This window comes from Myotis myotis, unplaced genomic scaffold (genome assembly GCF_014108235.1).
Source record: "Myotis myotis isolate mMyoMyo1 unplaced genomic scaffold, mMyoMyo1.p scaffold_m19_p_1, whole genome shotgun sequence".
Taxonomy (NCBI): Eukaryota; Metazoa; Chordata; class Mammalia; order Chiroptera; family Vespertilionidae; genus Myotis; species Myotis myotis.
The window spans coordinates 21,932,624-21,951,281 of NW_023416313.1; the positions used below are offsets into that span (position 1 = coordinate 21,932,624).

The 18,658-nt window shown below is 41.5% G+C and overlaps 1 protein-coding gene across 1 annotated transcript in view; it reads right to left on the minus strand.

The window, feature by feature from the left end:
• Window positions 1-288: 288 nt before the first annotated feature.
• ARAP2 (ArfGAP with RhoGAP domain, ankyrin repeat and PH domain 2) overlaps window positions 289-18,658 on the minus strand; it is a 205,291-nt gene continuing 186,921 nt past the window's right edge. The window contains exon 34 of the mRNA XM_036330985.1: window positions 289-336. Within this exon, the coding sequence (XP_036186878.1) occupies window positions 304-336 (33 nt within the window). The 3' untranslated portion in view covers window positions 289-303. The remainder of the gene's footprint in view (window positions 337-18,658) is intronic.

Below are 18,658 nucleotides of genomic sequence, written 5' to 3' on the forward strand. Positions count from 1 at the left end.
GCTCAACCACTGAGTCACAGCAGCTGGACTAACAATATTTTAGACCCATGACTAAGCTGGTAAATAAATTAAGTGAAGGTACAGAAACTTGTTAAATTGGCACTGTGCACAAGCCACCTGGCTTCTGGGAGAGGGAGAAAGCAATGTCATACATCTTGCATAATAGTCCCTCTCTGGTAAGATTAGTTGATAACACAAGAGAATTTTCCTTGGCTTTACCTGACAGAAACTTGATTCATCTTCCAGCAAGAGCAATTTTTCTACCATATTCAGCAATAGTAGCTTCTGAAGGGCTTTCTTATCTCATTTCTTATTCATCAATCTCCAAAAGACATGCTAAAAAGAGCAAAATGTAAATCTCTTTATCACTAAATTAATCCAATTCTTTTCATTTGTCTTTCATGAGAGACAGCCTCATTGTCAGCTGAGTGTAAGTAACAAATGCTTGTCACTTCCCAGTGCTCAAAGAGCAAGATCTAAGAGAGATCATTTCTCTTGACAAATGTATGTTCACACAAGAAGCTACCTTATTCTCTAATGATTTTCTTGTCATGTCTTTTTAAATTAAAATATACCCATACTATATGGAGAAAAAATATGATGGCTACTTTATATAATTATATTTCTCATGAGGCATATCTCCTTGTTTCTTAATTTAGCATTTTTGCCAGAATGGATATGAAAAAAAATAACACTATGTTCTCATATTTTTCATAAAGTATTCTTATTAACATGGAATTTTAATCTTTCACCTGGTATAAACCTAAATTCTACACTACAACATTTAATTGAAGAGATGTACCTTATAAAGCAAAAGCAATTTTCCTCATAGACTGTTTGTCTTACCCTATTTATTATAACAATTTGTCAAGTAAAATTTTTCCTAAGTGAACTTCTATAGAAAAAGTTTTAAATGTGTGGCAAAAATATATGTGTTCCAAATATATAAAATTTTACTTCAAAGCAGTTTAAAATGTTTTGTGAAAATAATTTTAACATCTAATAGATATTAAAACTAACATTTGATAAACGGAAAAGTTAGCATTTTTCACTGTTTTTATAAAAAGCTATACTAGTACATTAGAATTGCATTATCCCAACATACTTTAAATTTTCTCTGCTTGTTATTTAAATATTTCTGTTTTAAATATCAGTCACATATAATGGTTCTTAAAGGATCTATAAAGTTATGTGAAGAGGGCTTAAGAATTTCAGGTGGCTTTAAAACAATTACCCAATGCAGCTAAAAAGAATAAATTTAATAGAGTGAGAATATAGGTAAATACAAGACAAAGCAAAACATAAAAAATAAACCCACCAATGAGGCTAATCAGATATTTATACCATCAAGTTCCATACATTTGCCATAAGCTGACCACAAATATTCCACTAAGATATTTAACAGACAGGAGGAAAATCTAATATGTTACATATTTCAAGCTTTCTTAAGATAAACACCAATTATTCCTGATATTAATACCAGAAAAAATGTCTCCTAAGATTCTAAAAATGAAGACCTGTGTAATAGCGTGAACAGCTTTAGGGCCCCATTTTTCCTCTGAGAGTCTCCCTAGGTAAACGGGTGGCATGAAACATAAGTGCAATTCCTACAAAAATTCCAAAAAAAGTAACCATGTGATGCAACAGAATCCAGGCAATCCTTTCAGCTGTTATTTCTCTTCCATGCCTTTTAAGAAATAGAATACAGCAGGGAGTTTGATTCTGTATTCACTTGTGGGCTCTTAATGGTGTAGCTCTTCTCCTGTTAGTAGTTAAGTGAAAATGAGAAGAAAAAAAAAGTCAACTGTATAATGAGAATGAAGAATGGTTAGGGGACTGAGGAGCCCAACAAGGATGTATTCTGAATAAATGACTATCCCAACTCCTCTGAGAGGGAAGTCAGTTGAATGACTACTTTGCAGGGTTAGGGGTCCCTTACAAAATGATTCTGAATGCACTCTTACAGAAAACTGGAGTATTAAGAAGTTTGGACTCTGTTGATTTTAGGAAACAGCATCTTTAGTAATAATATTATTATTAAAATATAATCATATATATATATATATATATATATATGCCTAAGTGACCATTACGGGAGACCGACCAGAATGACTGGTCGCTAAAACGTGCACTGAGCAGGCAGGCAGGCAGGCAAGCAGTTAGGGGCAAGCAGTCCCTGACTGCAAGAGGGATGGCCAACTGCAGATGTCTGACTGCAGGGATTGGGCATAAACCAGCAGCAGGATATCCGCCGAGGGGTCCCAGATTGCGACAGGGTGTAGGCCGGGCTGAGGGCATCCCCCGCCCCCCTGCATGAATTTTGTGCACTGGGCCTCTACTTATCATTATAATGAGCATTTAGTAAATACCTACTGAATGTTACCAGGGTTCTAAGCACTTGAAGGGTACTGATTCATGGGTTGAAGAATTATCATTCAATTTTATAGGTAAGAAATGAAATTAAGAAATTAGCCTCAGATCATGTGGTTAGTGGAACCAACAACTGAAGTCAGGATTTTTGGCTCCAATGTCTAGAATTTTCACTGCTAGCATGAATCACAGGGGGTTAGAATGAAGTGTTCTTTGTAACAATTTGAATATTTTATAGCATTTGTTTTACTTAAAAAAAAGAGAGACTCCAAACGTTGTTTCCTTTGGAACAGAAAATAAAGTGTAACTTGGAATTATTTTTATGTGTCTGAGCAAAACTGCTATATACTGTAATGTAGACTATTTTGAAAAATGTATCAAATATTGTTGGCAATCATTTGCTAAGCAAACAGAACTCTTCTGCAAGCTCAGAAGAAAGTGACTTGTCTATACACTTATGAAATATACAAGAAAATATATTATTTATATATGTATGTTTAGAATTAAAATTCGAAGAAAAGACTAGCAGATAGAATTTTTCAGAGGAAGAATGATATAAATGACAGTTGGCATCATACCCATACAAATCTGAAGGGAATATCTAAACATGCTAGGACAATGCCAAAGTACAACGCATTTAGGTTGGTACCTGTAATGGGTTGACTAGTGGACCCCCAAAAGATATGTCCACCTGGAACCCGTGAATGTGACTTTATTTGAAAAGAGTCTTTGCAGATGCAATCAAGTTAAGTACCTTGGATTATCACTGTAGAACTTCAATAATAAGTGTCCACACCAGATGAGAAGACACAGCCAGGAAGAACAGGAGTCCACATTAGATAATATCAGAGATTTGGATTGTGTGGCACCAAGACAAGAAATGTCTGAAACCACCAGTAACTAGAAGAGGCAAGATAGAATGATCTCCTAGATTCCACAGGGGAAGTACAAAGCTTGCTGAACTTTGATTTAGAATTTATGCTTTCTAGAACTGTGAGAGAATAAATTTCTGCTGTTTTAAGAAACCAAGTTTATGGTAATTTGTTATAGAAACCCTAGGAAACTAATTCATTGTCTATAATAATCCTTAATTCTGTTCCCCAAATATTAGAGCCATTTGGCAAGTTCCGCCAGGCAACTTGTGAGCAAAAGTCTTGATCAGCAATGTCTAAGAGGGACTGGCTCAAAGGAAGACTGCTCAGGGCAGAGCCCCAGCAAACCAATGGTAGACATCTATTGTGAATGAGAAATAAATATTTGCTCTTTTATGCCACTAAGATTTTGAGCTGAGGTTCTGCCTTGCTTATCTACCTTACAGATTCAGTTTCCATTATACTACATTGAAATCTTATAAATAAACTAGAGGCCCGGTGCATGAAATTCATGCATTCTGGGGGTCACTCAGCCCAATCCGCACCCTCATGCAGTCTGGGAGCCCTCAGGGGATGTCCAACTGCTGGACATCCTTAGCACTGCTGTGGAGGTGGGAGAGGCTCCCGCCACCGCCGCTGCACTCAACAGCCATGAGCTGGCCCAGGGCTTTTGGGTGAGTGGCGCTCTCCCTGTGGGAGTTCACTGACCACCAGGGGATAGCTCCTGCATTGAGCATCTGCCCCCTGGTGGTCAGTGCGCATTATAGCAACCGGTAGTTCCGCTGATAGGTCAATTTGCATATTAGCCTTTTATTATATAGGACTAGAGGCCCAGTGCACAAAAATTTGTGAACTCGGGGGGGAGGGGTGGTCCCTCAGCCAGGTCTGTGCCCTCTCGCAGTCTGGGACCACTCAGGGGATGACCACCTACTGGCTTAGGCCCCCTCCCCCTGGGATTGGGCCTAAGATGGCAATCAGACATCCCTCTGGCAGCCCGGCAGCCCTCGGGGAATGTCCACTTGCCAGCAGGGAGCAGGCCTAAACTGCAGTCGGACATCCTTAGCGCTGCTGAGGAGGCAGGAGAGGTTCCCACCACCACCGCTGTACTGGCAGCCATCAGCCTAGCTTGTGGCTGAGCAGAGCTCCCCATGTGAGAGCGCCCTGACCACCAGAGGGCAGCTCCTTCATTGAGCGTCTGCCCCCTGGTGGTCAGTGTGTGTCATAGTGACCAGTCATTCCCAGTCTTTCTGCTGTTAGGGTCAGTTTGCATATTACTCTTTTACTATATAGGATAGAGGCCTGGTACACGTGTGGGGGCCAGCTGGTTTGCCCTGAAGGGTGTCAAGGATCAGGGTGGGGGTCCCCACTGGGGTGCCTGGCCAGTCTGGGTGAGGGGCTGAGGGCCGTTTTCAGGCTGGTGGGTGACTAAAGCTCCCAACCTCTCTTTTTTTTTTATTCTGGGATTTATTTACATTCTATAGCTGTCACTGGAGCTGAGAGCCGGCTCCAGCTCTGAGGCCCGGCTCCAGCTTGAGGCCTGAGCTGCTGAAAGCAGGTCTCTGGGGTTTGTTTAGCTTCTATAATTGAAACATAGTTGCTTTCAGAACTGTTGCTTCTGGAGCTCAGAGCCGGGCCGCAGCAGGCAGGGAACCTTGGCTTCCTCCATCACTAGAGCAAGCAAGCCTCCTGTTTGCTTTAGCTGTCAACTTGGTTGGCAGTTAATTTGCATATCGCCCTGATTAGCCAAAGGGAAGCGTATCAGAGGTATGGTTAATTACCCTATTTGTCTTTTATTAGATAGGACTAGAGGCCCGGTGCACAAAAATTTGTGCACTCGGGGGTGGGGGAGGGGGAGGTCCCTCAGCCCGGCCTGTGCCCTGTCGCAGTCTGGGACCCCTCGGGAGATAACGACCTGCTGGCTTAGGCCTGCTCCTGGGTGGCAGAGGGCAGGCCCAATCCCTAGGTGCAGCCCCTGGTTGGGCTCAGAGCAGGGCTGATTGGGGAGTTGAGGCGCCGCCCCCTGTCATGCACAGAGCAGGGCAGATCGGGAGGTTGCGATGCCACCCTCAGTCATGCTCCGGGTAGGGCCGATTGGGGGTTGGAGCACCTCCCCCTATCACACTCAAGGCAGGGTCGATGGGGAGGTTACAGCGCCACCCCTTGTCACGCACAGAGCAGGGCCAATCCGGGGGTTGGGGCGCTGCCTCCTGTCACGCACAGAGCAGGGCCGATCAGGGGGTTGGGGCACCACACCCTATCACACACAGAGCCGCAGGGCGATCAGGGAGTTGGGGAGTTCCCCCCTATCAGGCACAGAGCAGGGCTGATCAGGGGGTTGGGGTGCCTTCCCCTGTCACGAACAGAGCAGGGCGGATAGGGAGGTTGTGGCCCCGCCCCCTGTCACACACAGAGCCGCAGGGTGATCAGGGGGTTTGGGTCCTGCCCCCTGTCACGCTGATCCTGGTGCCGGGAGGCCACGCAGCTCCACTGATCCCGGTGCTGGGAGGCATATTACCCTTTTACTATATAGGATAGAGGCCTGGTGCACAGGTGGGGGCTGGCTGGTTTTCCCTGAAGGGTGTCCTGGATCAGGGTGGGGGTCCCCACTGGGGTGCCTGGCCAGCCTGGGTGAGGGGCTGATGGCTGTTTTCAGGCTGGCGGGTGACTGAAGCTCCCAACTGCTCCTTTTTTTCTTTTTTCTTTTTTTTTATTCTGGGCCAGCTTTAGCTCTGATGCTTGGCTCCAGCTCTGAGGCCTCACCTGCTGAAAGCAGGTATCTGGTTTGTTTGGGTTCTATAATTGAAACACTGTTTCAACTCTAGCTCTGAGATCCCGGCTGGCTGAAAGCAGGTTTCTGGGGTTTTGTTTAGCTTCTATATTTGTAACAATGTTTCAAACTGCAAGCTCAGAGATCGGCAGCGGCGGGCGGGGAACGTTGGAGTCCTCCGTCACTGAAGCAAGCAAGCCTCATGTTCACTTCAAGCTGCCTGGCTTCTGGCCGCCATCTTGGCTAGCAGTTAATTTGCATATCAGCCTGATTAGCCAATGGGAAGGGTAGTGGAGTGACACCAATTTGCATGTTTCTCTTTTATTAGTGTAGATGTCTGTATTTGTCTGATCTTTAGTTCATTATAAACCACATAAAAGTTTAGAAAAATTCCTAGACGTATAGTTTTTAAAATATGATCCATGGCAAGTTACAGAAAATAAAATTGCATATAGATTTCAAAGTTCATTAGCACAATCTGGCTTTCACATTAATTTTTCAAAGCCTATTTTACCACAGGACCATTTTGCCAAAGCCACTCAGAAACACCCACAGAGCACACTGATCAGCAGAATATCAATGTCTGTTATTAACAGTCACCTCTGGCAGGGAGATAAGGAATACAATTGGAGGAACACACAGGGAATCTTTAAATGCACCCGCATCCCGGAATATTAGCCACAGAAAGAATGAGCTCTTACCATTCGTGACGACAGGGATGGACTTAGAGGGTATTATGCTAAGTGAAATAAGTCAGACATAGAAAGGCAAGTACCATATGATTTCACTTATATATGGAATCCAAATAAATACATAAATGAACAAACAAAACAAACAGACTCATAGATACAGAGAACAAATTGATGGCTGCAAGATGGGAGAGGGGTTGGGGAGCTGGGTGAAAAAGGTGCAGGGATTAAGAAGTACAAATGGGCAGTTACAAAATACTCATAGGGATGTAAAGTACAGCATAGGGAATACAATCAATGATATTCTAATAACTATGTATGGTGTCACGGGGGTAATGGACTTATTGGGGGATCACTTTGCAGGTGATATAAAAGTGTACCCACTATGCTGTACACATGGAATTAATATAATATTGAATGCCAACTGTAATTGAAAATTTTATTTAAATGCACCACCATTTCTTACATTGGGAGTTGTACATACATATGTTCCCATTACTATTATTTAAACTGAATATATCAACTACATGTGGCATATGTCACAATTTTTAAAGTTTTAAGTAAACACATTAGTAGAATTAGGGAAATCTCAAACACAAAACAGACATTCACAGGGAAGAAGACATGATGGCATGTTGAGAATATTTCCTAAATAAACTAATGAGAGTGAAAATACTTTTAAACTTATCAGTGATACTAATCAGCAGTTATTTTATAACTTAAATCAATAATGTGTTAGATGTGTGAATGATTCCAAAATATCCGAAGTGTGGTGGAATGATTATAAGTGAAGTGGTCTCTGAGTACATTTTTTATTTTTAAATAACTTACAGAGGGTGCTTAATTTGTAACGTTTAGAGTGTGTGAATGAACTTCTATGATTATTCAGAAAATGTGACAAGCAGTCTTTTTAGAAAAGGCTGTGGTTTCAACTTGGAAGCTGCTACGTCTGTAGATATAAAATTTTGCTGAGGCAAGAAGTGTTAGCGCCATGACCTCAGGACATTTCATTTTTGTCAGGTACAACTTGAGCTTAGGTCACTAAAGTATATGTACTTTAATAAAATATGCCATTTCTTCATTATTAAAGTTATTATTTTAAATATTCCATCCAGGCTTTTGGAAGATGGCGGCGGTATAGGCAGACGCGTCCCAGGTCGTGTCCCTGAGCAAATGGAGTGAGCAGCTGAAACTAGTAACATCCACCCCGAATTGGCGAAATTCCTCAGCTGGCGAGACGGTTTGCAGCCGGGAAGAGCAGAACTCCCCTGGAAAGGTAAAAAAACCAGGGATTTGGACAGGAAAGTTTGCCACACCTCTGAGCCCAGAGAGTCGGAGGGAGACCGCGTGGCAGACAGCCGCGTCCTTGGGACAGGCACAGCCCCTGACGGGGGAAAGGAGAGCCGCGGGATTCCTGGCGCTGCCGGGGGAATTGAGAGCTGGGTCTGTGATCACAGAGGACTGAGCCTAAAGGGGGCAGCCTGAAGAGCTGACCAGACCATGCAGTCCCGGTAAGAGAAGAAGCTTACAGAAACCAAGCCTTCCCCGTTTCCGCGGCCAGCGTTTGTTTGTTTGTTCTCACTGAATCCTGTTCGTGGGACATTTCAGATACAGACACTCACCTGTGCTGAAGAGAGGGAGAGTGTGCGGAGGAGTGGAATCTGGGGAGAGACTGAGGAGAGAAGGGGGGCCGGGAGAGGCGGCAGCGAATTGAGTGCTGAGACACCCCTGAGCCCAGGACTGAGGCAGCCATTCTCTCCGGAGAGTGAGACTCCTCCCCCCTGCCCCCAGGCAAGGAGCACAGCCACACCCAGATTCCACCCTGTAGGAGATCAAGGATTAAAATAACCTGATCAGTCCCTGGGAGTTAACAGGGTCTGGCCTATAGAGGGATTTTCAATCCCAGCAACAGCACAGCACTGGTAACTCTTACGCAGCCAGCTCTGGGCAGTGAACTTCCACTGGACAGAGAGGCCCTGTAGCCTCAGAGGCCAACCCCAGAACACTGCCACCCAGAGGCTGACCCACAAACTGACTCTTTGCTAAACACAAAATAAGGCAGTCTGGGAAACAAATGCGGCTTGCTTTAAAATAAGGACTGTGGTTTACAACACAGAGGAACAGTGTATCGCAGGGAAACTCAACACTCTCCTGAATACCTGGCAGGTCTAAGGCGAGCCACACTGAAGAATAGAAGAACCGAAGGACCTTCACTACTGCAATATTTTTTTTTTCTTTTTTCACCTTTTAACTAAGAAACCAATTTTTTTTTTCTTTTTTTTTCTTTTTTTTCTTTTATTATTCTTTTTTTTCTTTTTTTTTTTCTTCTTTTTTCCATCACCTGATTTTACCCTTTTAATTACTACCTTCTTATTTTTAACCAGTATTATTACTGCTACCATTTTACCATTTTTTTTTAAAGTGCCATTTTATTTTCTCTTTATTTTATTTTGGGATTAGTGTTCTCCATTCTATTTTCATCGTTATATTATTGGTTGTTTCTAGTTTGCATTCATCTCCAGGGAGCTGTTGCTGGAATTTGTTGGGATTAATGGCTGTTCTATAGGAGTATTCTCCTCATATAAAAAAGTCTCTTCCCCTCTTCCACTTCATTCTCTCTTTTCGCTCTTTTTTTTTCTTTTCTTTTCTTTTCTCGCTTTTATTTTCCCCCCTCCTTTTTCCCAATTTCATTTTTGCACTCCTTTTTTTGGTCCCTAATTTTCTTTTCTTTTTTCTCTTTTCTCTTTTTCTCTTCCTTCTTCCTTATCCCCTAATTCTCTTAATTCAGGTGGTCACCTTTATTTGGGGTTATTCATATCGTGAATATATTTGTGTATAGTGCCTGGTACGTGGTGCCTTGTTGTGTTGTATTTTGTGCCTTTAAATCAACGCAGCAGATCCAAGCAACAGCAACCTCCTGAGCACCACACCCTCTGCTGAGGAACAGCAGCTGTACGTGAAACCTTGCCCCACCAGCCAGAAGAGCCACCACAGTTGTGAACAGCACCCACCAGAGGAGCTGCTGCCAACTGAAGAGCAGCTGCTACCGCAACCGCCCGAAGAGCAACCACAGACCAAGGAGTCACTGCCACCAAGGGAGCAGCCACTGAACGACTCAACGTCTAGATATGTCAGCGAGATCAAACATGGGTAGACAAAGAAACCCCCAAAGGAAAGAGAAGGAGGACTCTCCAGAAAAGCAGCTAAGTAATACAGAGGCATGCAACATGACAGAAAAAGAATTCAGAATAAGGGTCCTAGAGTGCATAAACCGGATGGAGGAAAAAATCGACAACCTCTCCAAGAAGCTAGAAGAAACAGATGAAAAAATCAACAACTTAAGTAAGACCCAAGAAGAAATGAAGAGTGATATAGCTGCAATGAAAAACTCCATTGAAAGTATCAACAGTAGACTAGGAGAAGCGGAGGACCGAATTAGTGATTTAGAAGACAAGGAAGCAAAACACACCCAAAACGTACTGCAATTGGAGAAAAAAATGAAAAGACAGGAGGAGAGCCTAAGGGAGCTTTGGGACAACATGAAATGAAACAACATACGAATAATAGGGGTACCAGAACAACAGAAGGATGAACAAGGATTAGAAAACCTATTAGAAGAAATAATATCAGAAAACTTCCCTGAGGTGAGGAAGAAAAAAGTCACACAAGCCCAGAGAGTCCCAAACAAGGTGAACCCAAAAAGACCCACACCAAGACACATCATAATTACCATGGCAAATGTTCAGGACAAAGAGAGAATCTTACAGGCTGCAAGAGAGAGACGGAAAGTTACATACAAGGGATCTCCCATTAGATTGTCAAATGATTTCTCAACAGAAACACATCAGGCCAGAAAAGAATGGACGGAAATTTACAAAGTGATGCAAAGCAAAGGACTGAATCCAAGAATACTCTATCCAGCAAGGCTATCATTCAAACTTGAAGGGGAAATAAGAAGCTTCACAGACAAAAAAAGGCTAAGGGAGTTTATCACCACCAAGCCAGCAATGCAAGGAATGCTAAAGGGACTGGTATAAAAAGAAGAAATAAAAAGCTCAGAAAGAAAACAGCCACACAAAAACAGAAATGCCTACAAACAAGTACCTTTCAATAATAACTTTAAACGTAAACGGACTAAATGCTCCAAACAAAAGACATCGAGTGGCTGAATGGATAAAAAAACATGACCCATACATCTGCTGTCTACAAGAAACCCACCTCATTAGAAGGGACTCACACAGACTGAAAGTGAAAGGATGGAAAAATATCTTTCAGGCAAATGGAAAGGAAAAGAAAGCTGGGGTAGCAATACTTATATCGGACAAAATAGACCTCAAAGTGAAGGCCATAACAAGAGATAAGGAAGGCCACTTCATAATACTAAAGGGATCAATACAACAAGAAGATATAACCCTGGTAAACATATATGCACCCAATGCAGGAGCACCCAAATTCATAAAAAAACTCCTGGAGGATATCAAAGGAGAGATCGACAACAATACAATCATTGTAGGGGACTTTAATACACCACTGACAGCACTGGATAAGTCTTCTAGACAAATAATCAGCAAAGATACAGCAATCCTAAATGACTCACTAGATCAGATGGACTTAATAGACATCTTCAGAACACTTCACCCGAAAGCCAGGGAATATACATTCTACTCAAATGCTCATAGGACATATTCAAAAATAGACCATATATTGGGTCACAAGCAAAGTATCCCCAAATTCAAGAAGATTGAAATCATAAAAAGCGTCTTCGCAGACCACGATGGCATAATATTAGAAATAAACTACAATAAAAACAACCCAAAATACTCAAACACCTGGAAGCTGAATAGCATGCTATTAAATATTGATTGGGTTACCAATGAAATCAAAGAAGAAATTCGAAACATCCTGGAAACTAATGACAATGAAAACACAACAATCCAAAACCTATGGGACACAATGAAAGCAGTCCTGAGAGGGAAGTTTATAGCTCTACAGGCCTATCTCAAAAAACAAGAAAAAATGGTAGTAAATCATCTAACTCTACAACTCAAAGAATTAGAAAGAGAGCAACAAGAAAACCCCAGAGTGAGCAGAAGGAAGGAGATAATAAAGATTAGAGCAGAAATAAATGACATAGAGACCAAAAAAACAATACAGAAAATCAATGAAACCAAGAGCTGGTTCTTTGAAAGGATAAACAAGATTGACAAACCTCTAGCCAGACTCACCAAGAAGCAAAGAGAGAGGACCCAAATAAACAAAATCAGAAACGATAGAGGCGAAATAACAACAGACCCCACAGAAATACAAATGATTGTTAAAAAATACTATGGACAGCTCTACTCCAACAAACTAGACAACCTGGAGGAAATGGACAAATTCCTAGAAAAATACAACATTCCAAAACTCAATCAGGAAGAATCTAAAAATCTCAACAGGCCAATAACTATGGAAGAAATTGAAGCAGTCATCAAAAAGCTTCCAGCAAACAAAAGCCCAGGACCAGACGGCTTCACAGGGGAGTTTTACCAAACATTCAAGGAAGAACTGAAACCTATCCTCCTCAGACTACTACAAAAAATTCAAGAGGAAGGAACACTTCCAAGCTCATTCTATGAAGCCAGCATCACCCTAATACCAAAACCAGGTAAAGACAACACAATGAAAGAGAATTACAGGCCAATATCCCTCATGAACATAGATGCCAAAATCCTCAACAAAATCTTAGCAAATCGGATCCAGCAGTACATCAGAAAGATCATACACCATGACCAAGTAGGATTTATCCCAGGGATGCAAGGATGGTACAATATCCGCAAATCAATAAACATGATACATCACATAAACAAATTGAAAGAAAAAAACCACATGGACATATCAATTGATGCAGAAAAAGCATTTGACAAAATTCAACACCCATTTTTGATAAAAGCTCTCAGCAAGGTGGGAGTAGAAGGATCATACCTCAACATAATAAAAGCCATATATGACAGGCCCACAGCCAACATCATACTCAATGGACAAAAACTAACACCATTCCCCCTAAGAACAGGAACAAGACAGGGATGCCCCCTCTCACCACTCCTCTTCAACATAGTACTGGAAGTGTTAGCCATTGCAATTCGGCAAGAAGAAGAAATAAAAGGCATCCAAATTGGAAAAGAGGAAGTAAAACTGTCCTTATTTGCAGACGACATGATATTATACATACAAAACCCTAGAGACTCCATCAAAAAGCTACTGGACTTAATACATGAATTTGGCAATGTAGCAGGATACAAAATTAACCCCAAGAAATCCGAGGCATTTCTATACACCAATAGTGAACTTTCAGAAAGAGAGATTATAAAAACAATCCCGTTTACCATCGCACCAAAAAAATTAAGCTACCTAGGAATAAACTTAACTAAAGAGGTAAAAGACCTCTACTCAGAAAACTACAGGACGTTGAAAAATGATATAGAGGAAGACATAAACAGATGGAAGAACATACCGTGTTCATGGATTGGTAGAATCAACATCATTAAAATGTCCATACTACCCAAAGCAATCTATAAATTCAATGCACTTCCCATTAAAATACCAATGGCATACTTCAGAGATCTAGAACGAACTCTCCAAAAATTCATCTGGAATAAAAAAAGACCCCGAATAGCTGCACCAATCCTGAAAAAGACCAAAGTAGGTGGGATCTCAATACCAGATATCAAGATGTATTACAAAGCCACTGTTCTCAAAACTGCCTGGTACTGGCACAAGAATAGGCATATAGATCAATGGAATAGAATAGAGAGCCCAGAAATCGGCCCGAACCAATATGCTCAATTAATATTTGACAAAGGAGGCAAGAACATACAATGGAGCCAAGATAGTCTCTTCAATAAATGGTGTTGGGAAAATTGGACAGATATATGCAAGAAAATGAAACTAGACCACCAACTTACACCATACACAAAAATAAACTCAAAATGGATAAAGGACTTAAATGTACGACAGGAAACCATAAAAATTCTAGAAGAATCCAAAGGCAACAAAATCTCAGACATATGCCGAAGCAATTTCTTCACTGATACAGCTCCTAGGGCACTTGAAACGAAAGAGAAAATGAACAAATGGGACTACATCAAAATAAAAAGCTTCTGCACAGCAAAAGAAACCATCAACAAAACAACGAGAAAACCCACTGTGTGGGAAAACATATTTGCCAATGTCATATCTGATAAGGGCCTAATCTCCAAAATTTATAGGGAACTCATACAACTTAACAAAAGGAAGATAAACAATCCAATCAAAAAATGGGCAAAGGACCTAAATAGACACCTTTCAAAAGAGGACATTCAGAAAGCCAAGAGACATATGAAAACATGCTCAAAGTCACTAATCATCCGAGAGATGCAAATCAAAACAACAATGAGGTACCATCTCACACCTGTCAGACTGGCTATCATCAACAAATCAACAAACGACAAGTGCTGGAGAGGATGTGGAGAAAAAGGAACACTTGTGCACTGCTGGTGGGAATGCAGACTGGTGCAGCCACTATGGAAGACAGTATGGAGTTTCCTTAAAAAACTGAAAATGGAACTCCCATTTGACCCTGTGATCCCACTTCTAGGAATATATCCCAAGAAACCAGAAACACCAATCAGAAAGGATATATGCACCCCTATGTTCATAGCAGCACAATTCACCATAGCTAAGATCTGGAAACAGCCTAAGTGCCCATCAGTAGATGAATGGATTAGAAAACTGTGGTACATCTACACGATGGAATACTATGCTGCTCTAAAAAGGAAGGAACTCTTACCATTTGCAACGTCATGGATGGAACTGGAGAGCATTATGCTAAGTGAAATAAGCCAGTCAATGAAGGAAAAATACCACATGATCTCACTCATTCATGGATAATAGAGACCATTATAAACTTTTGAACAATAATAGATACAGAGGCAGAGCTGCCTCAAACAGATTGTCAAACTGCAGCAGGAAGGCCGGGGAGGGTTGCGGGGCAGGAGGTAGGGGGGTAAGAGATCAACCAAAGGACTTGTATGCATGCATATAAGCATAACCAGTGGACATAAGACATTGGGGGATAGGGGAGGCTAGGGGACTGTCTAGGGCGGGGGGATAAAATGGACACATATGTAATACCCTTTGTAATACTTTAAGCAATAAAAATTAAAAATAAATAAATAAATAAATAAATATTCCATCCAGGCAGCTAGTTCACTGATATCTTTATAATACTGACTATTTCATCTTTATTTGGTTTTGAGTATGCCTTTGCTTTATCAATATGCATGTAAGTGGGTTTGTTTGTCCTATATAATAAAAGCCTAATATGCAAATTGTCCCCTTGACTGGGAGTTCAACTGGGAGTTCTACGGCTCACTATGATGTGCACTGACCACTAGGGGGTGGCGCGGAACATGGCAGGTGTCAGCGATGCGGCTCTGGCAGCAGGTGGCAGTGGAGGCACTGCCAGCCCCAACAAGAGCTGGACCACAGTAGGGTGGTGGAGCAGGTGAACTGGTGGTGCCAGGCCAAGGCAGGTGCGAGTGGGGCCCAATCGCTCCACTGATCTCCCTGCAGACAGCGGCCAGTGGCAGGGCTGTTGCTCGGCTCCCAGGCGCTGAGGGAACCAGGCAGGGGCCCGAAGACTCAGGTGGAGGGGGGTGGGCCGGGGGGCCCAGGTGCTTCCCAGGGCCCAGAGGTCAGCTGGGACCTGCCCTTCCATGCCAGATGCTCGTGCTTTGATGGCTGGCCAGGCCTAGGACCGCACCTGTGCGCGAATTTCTGCACCAGGCCTCTAGTTTGAATATAAAAATGACAGACATTTTCTGGCTTAGCCTGCCTGTATAATTTCATAAACTCTTTAGCAGCAGCCCATGTAATCCACTTTGAATTTCTCATCCACCCATATTTTTCAAAATGCCCAGCTCCAAAAAAATCAGAAAAAACATCTCAAAGGACTGTGTAGTCCTTAACTGTATGTATGCCTCTTCATGTTGTACATCTGGTTCTCCTCCAAGGAGAGAGGAATTCTAGGGCTGTGAAGCTATGCACGCTTGTGTGACCGATAGTCAGACTCCCTTGTGGTGGGGTGGGGGGGAGGTCTCATTTCGACCTCACCTTTCCCTGTGGAGGAAATGGAGCATTTTCTGAAAAACTCATGACTGTATAGCTTAGTAAAATCATTATGAAACTTTGGCATTGTCTTGCCTGCTTTACTAAACATCATGCAAGAAATATGCATCAAAATGAATAAAACAGAATTACAGTCCAAAGTTCTGTGAATGCAATAACTTTCAAATCAAGAAAATGTAGGTTGCACTTGCAAAGATTTTGGAAGAGTTAACACATACACAGTATGTTACAATTGGTGTATTTGTAGTTTTTAACAAAGCTTTATTTTCCACAAATGATATTTTTGTTCAATTATCAGCATTAGGTTTTCTGGGACAGAAAAGCATTTTTAGTGAAAAGTACTCTCTGCAGGGTGCTCTTTTTTCTAATATCGAACACTTTTATAATATAAAATCTGCTCATGATATTATCACCATAAAAGAAAATGTGAAATGCTGAAGACTGCTGTTCTCATTTACGGATCTTTCAATGATTGCTTCAGCAAGTTTGCTACACACTTTATCTTCCTCACAACTTAAAGGACAAAGAGAAGCATAACTCTCAAACAAATCAAATTTGCACAAATTACCTACTCAAAGTCAAATAGTGAGCACCTACTGTGTGCAAAGAACTTTAGTAACATAAAGTTTAAAGTCTCCCCACAATAATCAGGAGTAAGGCAAGAATGCCCCCCTTTTCCATTGTCACTTAACATTGTGTTGGAGATCTTAGTCAAGTGAAATTAGACAAGAATATCAAGGTGTAAGAATTGACAAAAAAAAAGTAAAACTAAAAATGTTTTTCCTAGCTGATGTGACTCAGTGGTTGAGCATCAATCTATGAACCAAGTCACAAGGTTCAATTCTTGGTCAGGGAACATGCCTGGGTTCCATCCCCAGTAGGGGGTGTGCAGGAGGCAGCCGATCAATGGTTCTCTCTCATCATTGATGTTTCTATCTCTCTCTTTCTCTCCCTTCCTCTCTAAAATCAATAAAAATACATTTTTTAAAAAAGTAATTTGTTTTTTATTAGCTAGCTTGTGATTGGATATTAATTCTTACAAGAATCAATGATAAGTCAAAAAATTAGAACTAGCAAAATACATAATTAATATTAAAAATAAATATCTTTTGTTTTTTTCAAACAACAATTTAGAAGCTACAATGGAAAAGAAAAAAGCTCTATAGTGGCCTAATAAAGATAAAATATCTAGAAATAAATTTAATAAGAACTATTTTAAACATATATGAGGCCATTATTGAAAACTCAAAAAAGACATTAAAGTGGACATGAACAAAGAGGAAATATCCCTGTTCCCTGGGGGATCTCTCCTGAGTTATAGTCACCTGATGGCCTCACTCAGATGTCTGACTATTGGCTGTGGCATCTTTTTTGCTCACATGTCCTATCTTTTTCTAGTAAATCAGACTGGGTTTCTTCACACAATTGTTTATATGCTCAAAAGAGGAGAAGGCAGAATCTCTTGATGCCTAAGCTTTGGAATTCACATATGTAATTTCTACCATATTCTATAGGTCAAAGCCCAAATTCAGTAGGTAGGGTAATGGACACTATCTCTTGAAGGGAGTAGCCACAAAATGCTGTGCTATGCTTTCAATCTCTATCCAAGCCATGACAAGAATATATGTAAGTCTCAGAGATTGATGCTGGTGTAAAAAGTTTGATAAATTTCAAAAAGAGTTTGAAAATACCTATTAATTAAATACACACTTATCTTCCAAACTAGTAATCACACTTATATGGATGTGTTCTAAGAAAATCTGGCATATGTATATAGGAAAACAAGTATAAGAATTCAGAAAAGAGAATTGTCTACAAATAAAAAACTTAGAAATCAATTTAATGTATACAATTTGGATACATAGAGTAGATTCATAAATGGGAAATGATATGATAGTTAAAATGAATGAACTAGAGTTGTGTGTGCCAATATGTATTAATTTTAAAATTATAATATCAAATAGAAAAGCAAGTTACAAAAAGCATATGACATATAAATTAAGAAATAATATAAAATTATGTATTGTTATAGACATATATGTAAGTAGAATATTGAAAAAAGGAATAATGCAAATCAGACTCAGGATTATGTTTATATCTGGGAATCCTATATAATAAAAGCCTAGGTGGCGTTGCATGACGCCCTCATGCGATGTCGTCACAAGATGGCCACCACAAGATGGCCTGCAGGGGAGGGCAGTTGGGGCGACCGGGCTGGCAGGGGAGCAGTTAGGCAACAATAAGACCAGCAGGGGAGTGGTTAAGGGGCGAATGGGCTGGCAGGCAGAAGCAGTTAGGGGCAATCAGGCAGGCAAACAGGAGAGCAGTTAGGAGCCAGCAGTCCCAGATTGTGAGAGGAATGTCCAACTGCCAGTTTAGTGGGATCGGGCCTAAACCAGCAGTTGGACATTCCATGAGGGATCTCAGATTGGAGAGGGTGCAGGCTGGGTTGAGGGACACCCCCCTGTGCATGAATTTTATGTACCGGGCCTCTAGTGAGTGAATAAGAATGCAGTACTGGTTTCAACTATACCTGTAACATTTGTACATACACACACACACACACACACACACACACACACACACACATACACACATACACACACACTCTAGAGGCCTGGTGCACGAATTCATGCACCAGTGGGGTCCCTTAGCCTGGCTGGTGATCATGGCCCATCGGGATTGTCTCACTCAGTTCCAATTGGGGCTGATGGGGTCTGCTGGCCAGGGAGGGACCGTGGGAGGGCTCCAGGGCATGTCCAGCCCATCTCGCCCAGTCCTGATCAGCCGGATTCCGGCAGCAAGCTAACCTACCC